Raw genomic sequence first — 11,533 nt, forward strand, 5'->3', positions numbered from 1 at the left:
TAGAATCACAATTTTCTGAGTGTTCCTTATTGGAACAGTCCACTCTCTACTATCTTTGAGAGTGTCCTAAAAAAAAAAATCACAGTTTTCTTATTTATAAAATGGGCCTAACGCTACCTTCCTCATAGGACTGTTAGAAAGAATAAATGGAAGAACATTAAATGTGCAATACCATTCATAAAATGTGATAGACACTGGATTAACATTAATTCCTTTCCCAATGTGACAAAACTACCTAGTGCAAAAAAAAAAAAGGACATCTAAAACTCCTGACTAGGCATGGTGTGGTGGCTCTCATCTGTAATCCTAGTATTCTGGGAGGCCAAGGTGGGAGGATCACTTGAGCTCAGGAGTTCAAGACCAGCCTGAGCAAGAGCAAGACCCCATCTCTAGACATCGTCTCTACTAAAAATAGAAAAATTAGCTGGGTGTGGTGGCACATGCCTGTAGTCTCAGCTACTTGGGAAGCTGAGGCAGGAGGATCACTTGAGCCCAGGAGTTTGAGGTTGCTGTCAGCTAGGCTGATGCCATGGCACTCTAGCCTGGGCAACAGAGCAAGACTCTGTCTCAATAATAATAATAATAAAACTCCTGACTAATGAAGTGGCCATCTGTCATCAAAGCAGCTGGGGAATTCATCTCTAACCAAAAAGAATCTTCCTGTGACCCTTCATAGGCTGCAAAACTGTCAGCGTCAACAGGTCAGCTCTAGTGCTGCCCGGAAGATGCTGGGGTAGCTTCATGTGCGCATTGTAGCCCCGGCCCAGCTTCAGCCTCCCGTAGAGATTTAATAAGGCAGCCTCCGTAGGGTTATGGCAAAAGTGGAGACTGGCTCTATTTTACAGATGATGTTGAATATGAAAACCAGAAAAGGCTGGAAGAAGAAGAGGACTTGAATGTACTTACATTTGAAGATCTTCTTTGCTTTGCTTATCAAGTTGCCAAAGGAATGGAATTTCTGGAATTTAAGTCGGTAAGCTCCTTTTAAAGAAAAAAATATTTAAAATTATTAAAAATATGTGCTTATATGTTTTTTCTTATTTATTTTAACTTATGTCCCTTAAAGTCTGTCTTTTCCCCTGTTCGCTGTTGGAGTTACTGTGACTGATTGTGGCATAAAGGCCCAGGATCCCTTATAAGGTAGCAGCCAGCATAGCCTGGATTTCCCTGGCTCTCCAGAGTCCCCAGAAACTTCCAGGGCAGAAGGTCAGGATAGGAAATCCTCAGAAATCCCTCCTCAAAATGAAGCATAGCACTGTCAGTCTCCCCTTGGACAGTTGTTCAGGTTGTGCCCTGCATGTGGCCATTTGATTCAGCAGGTGAGTGGAGGCTAAAACCCGGCGTGCTCTGCTGGCTGAGCTGGTCACCCTGAGTGTCTTTGTCTAATTTGCACGGGTATGCTGTGGGCTAGCAGCAGCTGCGAGCCCGCTGCCTCCTTGGTTGCTAGTCCCACGTCCATTCAGGCCGTGCTGCTAAGGCTCTGGAGCCCGCCTCAAACCACGCTCTCTACCCCGATTTTGCGTTCCGTCTGTATTGCCTTCCATCCCTGCTGGCCTCTGCCATTTCGAATGTCTCATGACTATAAGCAGATAAAGGCCATTCCTGTGGTTGCTTTCTTTCCTTGTTTTCTTGCCTTTTATTGCCTTCTCTTTAGTTCCCAACCCCTTCCCCTTCTTTTTCTTTTTTGAGGTGGGGGGTCTTGAACTCCTGCAATCCTCCTGCCTCAGCCTCCCAAGTGGCTGGGAGCACAGGCCTGAGCCTGGCCACCCCTCTTTTCTCTATTCCCTTCCCTTTGCCTCTTTTCTCTCTGAATTTATAGAGACTAATTTCAACTGTATTTTATTTTTCCTTCAAAAAAGTAGTCTCAATGATATTGCCTGACATCACAACTCCGAGGCATGTTCTTCCTTTCATCACTCCTCCCCGCTGTTTGGATTACCCGTTTCTCAAGCCTCGCCCACACCGGTGTCCGTCTGTAGTCCCCTACACACCCACTACAGCGCGTTCACGAGTGTCTCCGTTCATGCCGGACAGCAGCTACACATTGTCTGGCTGTTCGCTGCCCATAATTCAGTAAAGGTTTGAAGCACTCTCAGCTGGCCGGCAGGAGGCCCTGCTTCCCGCCCTCCATCCTCCCACCCTGGGCTTGTAATCATATGAAGTTTTGAAAAATATCCAGTTTCTTAGACCCCCTCCCCTTTTGTCTTCACTTTAGGCCTTCCCTTCTGAATCACACACGTCACTGTCCCCTGCCTGTCCCTCTCTCCCCGCTTCTCTGGCTGCCCCTCAGTTTCCTTCGTGGGCTCTTGCCTTCATCTAACAGTTGCTGAGCCTTGACCACATGCCACGCAGGGTGCTAGGTGTGGAGATAAGAGTCAGTTGTGATATGACTCCTGGGCTCGAAGATCTCATGACTGATAGGGAGAAAGACGCGCAGCCGTCAAATCAGAGTTGACACGGTAGTGCGATAAGTATTGTGATTGAAGTAAGTTCTGGGAACCCCCGGGAGGGACGTGCACACAGACCTGGTGGGGGCAGGGCGTGGAGATGAGAAGAAAAGGTTTTCTCAAGGAGTTCATGCTTGGGCTGAGGAGAGTTTTGAAGGAAAAGGAAAACCAGCAGGGAACACGGGCTAGGACAGGGGACATGGAATCAGGGAGAGATATTTTTGGATAAAGGTAACGAGTTAGACATATTGAATGTGAGGTGCCTTGGGCAACCAAGTAGAGCTTAGTCTAGTAGATTCTTGGACACACCCATCTGAAGCTCAAGAGAAATGTTTCCATTGGAAATAGACATTTGGGCGATGGCAGTCGCATCCTAGGTCTGGATGAGGTGGCCTGGGGTGGGTGGTGTGGAGTGAGAGGTCGCAGCCCTAGGGAATTAGGCTCATGCACAGAGCCCCTGACGGAAACAGGAGCCACCAGGACGGTCGGAAGAAGACAGGAGAGGGTCGTGCACAGAGTTCATAGAAGCAAGGACCTGAAGCGGGAAGGACTGGCCAACAGTGCCAGAGGCCACAGAGAGGTCCAGTCAAGCCGAGGCTGGCTGGGTGCCATGCCAGTCAGCGCGGGCCTCAGCCAAAGCAGGCTGGGCAGCCAAGCGGGAGGGGGAGGCAGGTTGCAGGGACTGGGTGGTAAAGTGGGTGAAATGAAGTACTCATAGACAGCACTCGAAAACTGGATATGGGAGGAGGGCGTGCTACAGGGGTTGTGGCACAGGAATTTTTGTTTTTATAGTGTTTGCTTTTATTTTTCAAAGATTGAAGAGAGCCCTTCAGATCTTTGCTACTAGAGCCCTGTTCCTTTTCAAATCTTCCTTCATAGAGTTAATTTTCTTGCCAGAACTTTTGAATTAATGTCATGACATCTCTCAGTTCAGGAACTCCTTCTAATTCCACTTTAGTCAACCTCCCCGAACTCATTTTTAGTTTTTTTCTGATTATTTTCTTTGATATTACTCCATTTTATTCCCAAATCTATTTCCCAGCCAGAAAAGACATTATGTTCTTCACACCCACAATTTAAAAGTGCTGGAACGCGGCCTCTGAAAATCGCTTTGGAGGCTCAAGGAGGGCCCCTGGGGTTGAGTCTCTTACTTACACCCGGCTCAGTTTCATCTTTTCTGTAAGAACCGTTCCTCTTTGGCCTCTGGGAATGCTCCAGAAGCGGCACAAATTTCTGCAGCCACAGCAGCTGAAGAATTGGGCCGCTGAGTTCACTCGGTTTGTCACACATCACGATGACTGCTCACGGCTGGGTGAAGATAGCAGACCTTCCATCATCTGTACCTCCCATTGAACTTGAAACTAGAAGACAGGTTGCACTCTGGGGTGACATACATCACAGTGAATCACGCCGCCATTTCATTCTTTATAGTGTGTTCACAGGGACCTGGCAGCCAGGAATGTGCTCGTCACCCACGGGAAGGTGGTGAAGATATGCGATTTTGGGCTGGCTCGAGATATCATGAGCGATTCCAACTACGTCGTGAGGGGCAATGTGAGGCTGCTATTTCTTACATATTTTTATACTGCTGTTTTGTGTTTTGTCATTATTGCGGCAAACATCTGCACTTACTGTGGCATGTTTTTGATTTACGGTAACATCAAAAAGCCCTCACAGCAGTTTGCTTACTTATGCTTAAAAAGGTATTTCTGCAGCTTCGGGGAATATTCCGTCTACAATAAAAGCTGAGCAAAATAGCACCACGTCTATCCTTGGGCTAGCTAGTCAGAATAGGTCAATTAGGGGCTTCTTAGTGCAATCCTCACTTTAAAAAAACCCCAAATCTCATTACTTACATTTCAGTTCCCTGAGCTATAAAGTGACTATTGAGTTATGCTTTCAGTTATATGAAAAGCTAATAGCTACAGTAAAGCATTTTTCAAAATGTACAACACATAAATTAAATATTAGGTAAATATAAAACTTAAAAGGCACAATACTTAAATATTACATTAATGAATATTTGTTATCACATTACTGTTAACACAGGAAGGCCTAAAACATGAATGAATCTGCTTGCTAATAAAAGACTAAGGACTGATGTGTTATTTACGAGAGAACTGTTAGAAACACTGGATGACAAAACTGTGCAGTTGAAAGAGCAGGTTTTTTAAGAATTACGACCCCTGGCTTTAAGCTCCTGTTCTGCTTCTTTTTGGTTACTTGTTTCTGGCATTTCTCTCTGCATTATTGTCCCTACCTATGAAATAATATCAAATTAAATGCTGATATAGTGTTTACGGTGTGCTAAGCATTATTCTAGGTGCTTTATATATATTCATTCATTTATTCATCAGAGTGCCCACTTTGTGAGTGAGGAAACTGAGGCCAGAAGAGTAGCTTGCCCACGGTTACACAGCATGTGGACTTGAACATGACCAGTCTGCGCCCACGCCCGTGTCTAACCACTGCGACACAGTGTTTCCCATGAGGTTTATGCGCTTACCTCACAGCACTAATGTGGGAATAAACCTATAAAACCAACATGAAAGCTCCTTGTCCAGGGTAAACGTCCAATAAATGTGAAAAATCAAATTAAATCAAATAATCATCTTAGTTGATTTAAGATCTACTTCTCAGTCATTACGGCTGAAGTCATAAATCTTCCACATGTGGTTATGCAGTTTCTAACCTTACAAGCTAGTTGTCTCTTATGTGGGGAGAAAATTCCATTTGGGACCACAATTAGTTCCTTTAATTAATCAAATTAACCAGACTAGCTTGCTTGATTCAATAGCTCATCAATCAGTCTGTACAGGATTTAAAAGAGGGTTTCTTTCTTGAGCTTTGATTTTTACTTGGCAGATTTAAATGTGGGTTGTGAAAGGCTCTTTAACCCATGAAAAAGAAAATCAATACCAATGCCCTGCCTTGTGTCTTGATTCTAATTTGAGGCTATACGAAGTCAAAACTCCCCTTTCATGCTACTAGAAATGATTAAAGCCACAGAAGTCAGGCTGGTGTCATTTCTAGAAGTGACAACATATGCTCTCCTCATGACAATCTTGTGGATGGCATTTCCACTAAAGGTCTTCTGAGAAATGCTTGAACAGAAGATCTAATTCTCTAGTACCCACTTACCTCTAGGCAACTGGCCGGCCACTCCTTAGTGGAAAGTGAGCATCTACTGTTAAACTCACCAATTCCAAGCACAAGCTTTTGTTCAAGATGAGTTGTAAAGAAATAGATTTTGTTTTTTAGGACACTGTTATTACAGTGTAAATTCGAAAGTGAAAAACTTCCCCTGGAGGAGTGTGATTGTCTCAATTAAGAAGTGCCTTCAGAAGATCATTCATTTTCATCACCTAGCTCACAAAAGAAGTCATGTTTGTACGTGGAAAATTCACCGTCTTATCTCCTTTTGGGTTTCCCACAGGCCCGTCTGCCTGTGAAATGGATGGCTCCAGAAAGCTTATTTGAAGGGATCTACACGATTAAGAGTGACGTGTGGTCATACGGAATATTGCTCTGGGAAATCTTCTCACTTGGTACGTTTGGCAGCTCGCTGGCCTGCTTGGCTCTGGGCTTTGTGCATCCTGCTCTCTCTGCACCGCGCCCCACCCTGCCACCTCCTGAGTCAGACAGGGCGCCACCTCCATTGGTCTTACAGTGGCAGCCAGTGCCACTCTGTTTCTTTGCTGGTGTCCATAGACCTGTCTTCCTTACTGGTCTGTAACTTGCTCGAGAGCGGAACTCGTGACTGTTTCTTCCCCTTGAAGCCCCAGCACCAGGCAGTGCCTGGCCCACGGGAGCTCTCGATACATGTTTGCTAACTGACTGAATCAGTACACAGACGAGTGAAGAAATGAATGAATGGCTGTACTTCTCTAATGTTTTTCTCAGGTGTGAATCCTTACCCAGGCATTCCGGTTGATGCTAACTTCTATAAACTCATTCAGAGTGGGTTTAAAATGGATCAGCCGTTTTATGCTACAGAAGAAATGTAAGTTCAAATCAGACTGTAAATTGGTTGAAATCAGAAATTTGCAGCCTATTTCCAAATGCATGACCAAAAAAGGTAAAAAGTCCTGAATGCAAAGTTCATGTGATTCCTCTTTAAAAAGAAAAGAAAATTCTTCCTTTTTGTTTTGGGGATTTCTGAACAAAGCTGAACCTTTTCTGTCCTCAGAACCACCTACTTCCAGATTTTAATTCCTCTGCTTGAGGGATCCGGGAGGGTGATTAGACTCCGTTTCCTACATCATATTTCTTTAAACACATTTCTATCCATCATCTGATTTATCCTTTCTGATATGAGTTCAAAATCTAGTATAAGACTTGCCACAAAACAAACATGCCATAAATAAGTAGCTCTCAGGAATAAATGGTGTTCATTATACAGAGAATTATCCATTTTGCTTCATTCATACTTCCTCAACTTGTTCCTTGTTCTGTTACTTTACAGATACTTTATAATGCAATCCTGCTGGGCTTTTGACTCTAGGAAACGGCCATCCTTCCCTAATCTGACTTCATTTTTAGGATGTCAGCTGGCTGATGCAGAAGAAGCGGTATGTAGCAGCCGGGACTCTAAAAGCATATTATAAAGGAAACTGGTAATTTAAAACATTCATTGCTGACTTCCTAAGAACCGAACGTACCAAGTTGTCTTTCTCACCACAACTTGTCTTGGTTGCCCTTTAAACATTGTATGAAATGAGACACATTTACTGATAAATGTTTTAGGAAAAAAAATCTTGCCTGAAGATTTCAGCCAATTGATTAATAAAAATAAAAGCTCTTAAGTGTCCAGTGCAGAGGACTAGACAACTAACTAAAACTTAATCCCTGACCTCCAGAAGCCACTGACCCTTTTTAATTCAACATGAGCCATGAGTGTGGAATAATCAAATGACTCAATCGTGTAATACGGTTGAGTGAAAAGAGCACTGACCTCAAGTCCTGACGGTTGAACACCAGCCCTACTGCTCTACCTCCTGATAACTGTGTCCATTATGGCAAGTCACTTTACCTCTTCAGGTCTCAGTTTTTTCATCTATAAAATGGGTTGCTAAACTAGATGATCCTTGAGCTTTGGGAACTTGGAATTGCTAACCCTTCCCCCACCAACACCACCTGGTGTCGTGAAGACAGCCATCCCCAGATGAAGTGAGCAAAGGCTGGAACCTTGAACTCCCAATACCTAGGTTCAAATCTTGGCTCCATCATTTACTTCTTATTTGACCTCATTAAGTCACTTAACCTTTTTTGAAGGGAGTGTCTCTGTTTCCTTATCTGAAATATCAGATTAATAAATCTTACTTTATGGAATTATAAGAAGGAGTAAATATGATGATGTATGTGAAAAGACTTTTAGCACATACTGGGCACTTTGTATTTACTCAATAAAATGTTAGTTGAATATAAATCTGATTCCTTCAATGGATTGTCTTTCCTGTTTTCTAAATTATTAAGAGTCTGTTTTCAATTCTGTGTTCTCTCTTAGACTTGTATGGATGGTGTGTGTCCTTTCCTCCTGTCGTACATTTTTAAAAAATCACATATAGAAGCTAAGTTATTATCAGGGAATGAGGCCAAAAGGTTGGGGGAGATGGAGAGCCCCTAGGGACTTACAGGCTATTGGGCAGATAGCTATAAACAGTTAATGACACTTAAGATAAACTGAAAGAAAAGAGAAATGAGCTGGTGGAGCAAGAGAGAGGCATGACTGATGTGCACTTGTTGAGTGGTCGGGTGTTGATTTGTTGAGCTAGGCTGTGAAGAATGAGTAGCAACTTGGCTGTTGGAGAGTGGACGGTGAGTAGGACATTCCAGAATGCATGAATAAAATAAATAAAGGGTCAAAGTTGAGAAAGTAGAACCGGAGACCCCTTGGCTTTGTTCATGACCACCTGGGTCTTGGTTTGAGGTTCTCTTTTTATGTCCCCATACCTACAGGATATTCAAATCCCCTTCCCTGTGAGGCCTCAGGAACTGTTGAATGGCAGCCTATCCGTGGGTGATGAATAACTGACTGTCAAAAAATAAACTAACAAAAAGTAGTAGTCAGTAGTGAGGCCTGGGTGAAGGGAGGGAGTCTGTAAAATTTAAATAAACAGAATGCATGATTCCTAAACTACAAAGTTCTTATAAATAAATAATAAAAAATGTATAGCCTTTTATGTATATAAAAGGGCAAAGGAAATAAGCAGGCTATTCATGATGAAATGCAAATGGCCATAAAATGTAGACAAAAATGCTCAACTTTGCTGCTGATGAAACAATTGCAGGTAAGGAGGTAAAACCTGTTGCTCAAACAAGGGGCAGAGATGTGAAAGATTATTAATACCCACTGTTGCGAAGCCTCTAGAGAAAATAGTGTACCCAGACACGGTTGGTAGGAGTAGATATAAGTACCCGCCTTTCTGTAGGACAGCCTGGCCACATGTATCACAATTCGAGTGTGCCCCCGCCTTTCATCCAGCAGTTCTACTTTCCCCGCATGTCCCAGGGACAGACTAGACCAAATGTCACTTTCAGTTAGGATTACATAGCCAGCCCATCAAAAGGTTAATTAGCGCACATCAGTACTACCGATCCCTAGGCTGCCATGAAAAAAAGGAATAATGAAAATATGTAGCACATGCAACATGTGAGCCGTATAATAACAATATATTGGTAATTCAGAAATAAGGTTCTAAAACAGGATATACAGCCTGACCCTACAGACACCAAATTGTGTGTGCACAGCAAGCTGTCTATAATGGTGGTCACTTCTGATGATTTTTAGTTTTTTTCTGTATGCCTTCAATTGCTTATAACTAGAAAATCTTCATAACTAGAAAAAAAAGTAAATCTATTTTCATTTTGAAAAAAAATTTAAAAGCTGTGAAACTCCCAAGTGAAAACTTAAGAATCAGACCTCTGTATCTCTTTCTGTGGCCTTTCTCTTTGATGGTTTTTCTGCATGGTTTTAGGGTTTCTAGGTGACATTTGATATCTAAGAGTAGAATTGATAAAGAAAATAAAATATTTGACTATAAAGTGATTTTTCTGGCCGGGCAGGGTGGCTCACTCCTGTAATCCTAGCACTCTGGGAGGCCAAGGCGGCTGGATTGTTTGAGCTCAGGAGTTCGAGACCAGCCTGAGCAAGAGCGAGACCCGTCTCTACTGAAAATAGAAAGAAATTAGCTGGACAACTAAAAATATATACAGAAAAAATTAGCCGGGCATGGTGGCACATGCCTGTAGTCCCAGCTACTCGGGAGGCTGAGTCAGGAGGATTGCTTGAGCCCAGGAGTTTGAGGCTGCTGTGAGCTAGGCTGACGCCACGGCACTCTAGCCTGGGCAACAGAGCGAGACTCTGTCTAAAAAAAAAAGTGATTTTTCCATTAATAAAAGGACCAGAATTGCTTTGTCAATGAATATGTAGAATATCCTCTAAGACCTGTGCGTAATAAAGTCATAGTTCACACAGGTACCCTGAAAATATGTACATGACATATCAATAAAAAATTTTAGAAGTAATTATCTATAAAGAACAATCATTTTTATTTAAATAATTTGCAATATAGGCACATAACACGTACGTCTTAATGAGATGGTAATCAGCGTCCTGTCTCTTTCCCATTGCAGATGTATCAGAACATGGATGGCCGGACTGTGGAACGTTCTTCCACCTACCAAAACAGGCGACCTTTTAGCAGAGAGATGGATTCAGGGCCACCCACTCCACAGGATCAGGTCGAAAATTCATAGAAAAACAATTTAGTCTTAAGGACTTCATCCTCCCCGCCTACCTTAAGCAGGCTGTAGATTACCAAAACAAGATTACTTTTATCTCTAAAAGAAAATATAGTATCAACTGCTGCTTTGCCAGATTTTTCTCTAGAAGCTGTCTGCATTGACTCTTGTTTTCAAAGGGACTTTTGTAAAACCAGATTATCCCGTGCACAAGGCAGGAGGAGCCGATAATGAACTTTACTGGAGCAGCTGCCGACATCCAAAGGCCTTCCCGGGCTGGCTTGAGTGAAAACGGTGAACCTGAAGTATAGTATATTCTTGTAAATACGTAAAACATAAGCATTTTGCTAAGGAGAAGCTAATATGATTTTTTAAAAATCTATGTTTTAAAATAACGTAACTTTTTCAGCTATTTAGTGATATATTTTATGAATGGAAATAAAATTTCTACTATAGACATGTCCATTATTGAATTATTTACATGGTCTATTTAGGGCAAGACTTAACTGGAGTTTGTGAACCTGCTGAAATTGGGTGCAATGTTTTGTTCGGCAATGTGTATTTTTTCCTGTTGAGATGGCTCATTCTTTCATCAGATTCTTTATTATTATTATTATTTATTTATTTATTTTTGAGACAGAGTCTCACTCTGTTGCCCGGGCTAGAGTGCCGTGGTGTCAGCCTAGCTCACAGCAACCTCAAACTCCTGGGCTCAAGCGATCCTCCTGCCTCAGCCTCCTGAGTAACTGGGACTGCAGGCGAGTGTCACCACACTCAGCTAATTTTTTCTATGTTTAGTAGAAACAGGGTCTCGCTCTTGCTCAGGCTGGTCTCTAACTCCTGAGCTCAAGCAATCCTCCCACCTCACTCTCCCAGAATGCTAGGATTATAGGTGTGAGTCACCACCTCTTATTCTTTACCATGTGTCAGTATCTACCAGATATTCACATGTGTGAAGTCCTTGTTATGTGTTAGGCATTGTGCTAAGAACTAGATATGAATTATCTCATTTAATTTTCCCCATTCTCCCCTCCCCCGGTCCCTGGCAGCCACCGTTCTGCTTTCTGTTTCTACAGGTTTAACTAGGTACCTCAGACAGGGGGGATCATATAATATTTGTCCTTCTGTGTCTTATTTTACTTAACGCTCTCAAGTTTCATGCATGTGATAGCATATGTCAGCATTTCCTTCCTTTGCAGGGCTGGATGATAGTCCACTGTGTACACAGAACCACGTTTTGCTTATTTGTCCATGGATGCCCCCTCAGCTTGCTTCCGCCTCTTGCTGTTGTAAATAGGGCTGCTGTGAACATGGGTGTGCAAACGTCTGTCCCAGACTCTGGT

At 42.8% G+C, this 11,533-nt stretch overlaps 1 protein-coding gene across 1 annotated transcript in view; it reads left to right on the forward strand.

Annotated features, from left to right (window-relative positions):
• FLT3 (fms related receptor tyrosine kinase 3) overlaps positions 1 to 10,647 on the forward strand; it is a 63,431-nt gene extending 52,784 nt beyond the window's left edge. Inside the window, exons 19-24 of the mRNA XM_045566846.1 lie at positions 846 to 973; positions 3,879 to 4,001; positions 5,884 to 5,995; positions 6,351 to 6,450; positions 6,913 to 7,018; positions 10,083 to 10,647. Of these exons, the coding sequence (XP_045422802.1) occupies positions 846 to 973; positions 3,879 to 4,001; positions 5,884 to 5,995; positions 6,351 to 6,450; positions 6,913 to 7,018; positions 10,083 to 10,205 (692 nt within the window). The 3' untranslated portion in view covers positions 10,206 to 10,647. The remainder of the gene's footprint in view (positions 1 to 845; positions 974 to 3,878; positions 4,002 to 5,883; positions 5,996 to 6,350; positions 6,451 to 6,912; positions 7,019 to 10,082) is intronic.
• The last annotated feature ends 886 nt before the right edge of the window (positions 10,648 to 11,533 follow it).

The sequence above is a fragment of the Lemur catta genome, chromosome 13, assembly GCF_020740605.2.
Source record: "Lemur catta isolate mLemCat1 chromosome 13, mLemCat1.pri, whole genome shotgun sequence".
In the NCBI taxonomy this organism is placed as follows: domain Eukaryota; kingdom Metazoa; phylum Chordata; class Mammalia; order Primates; family Lemuridae; genus Lemur; species Lemur catta.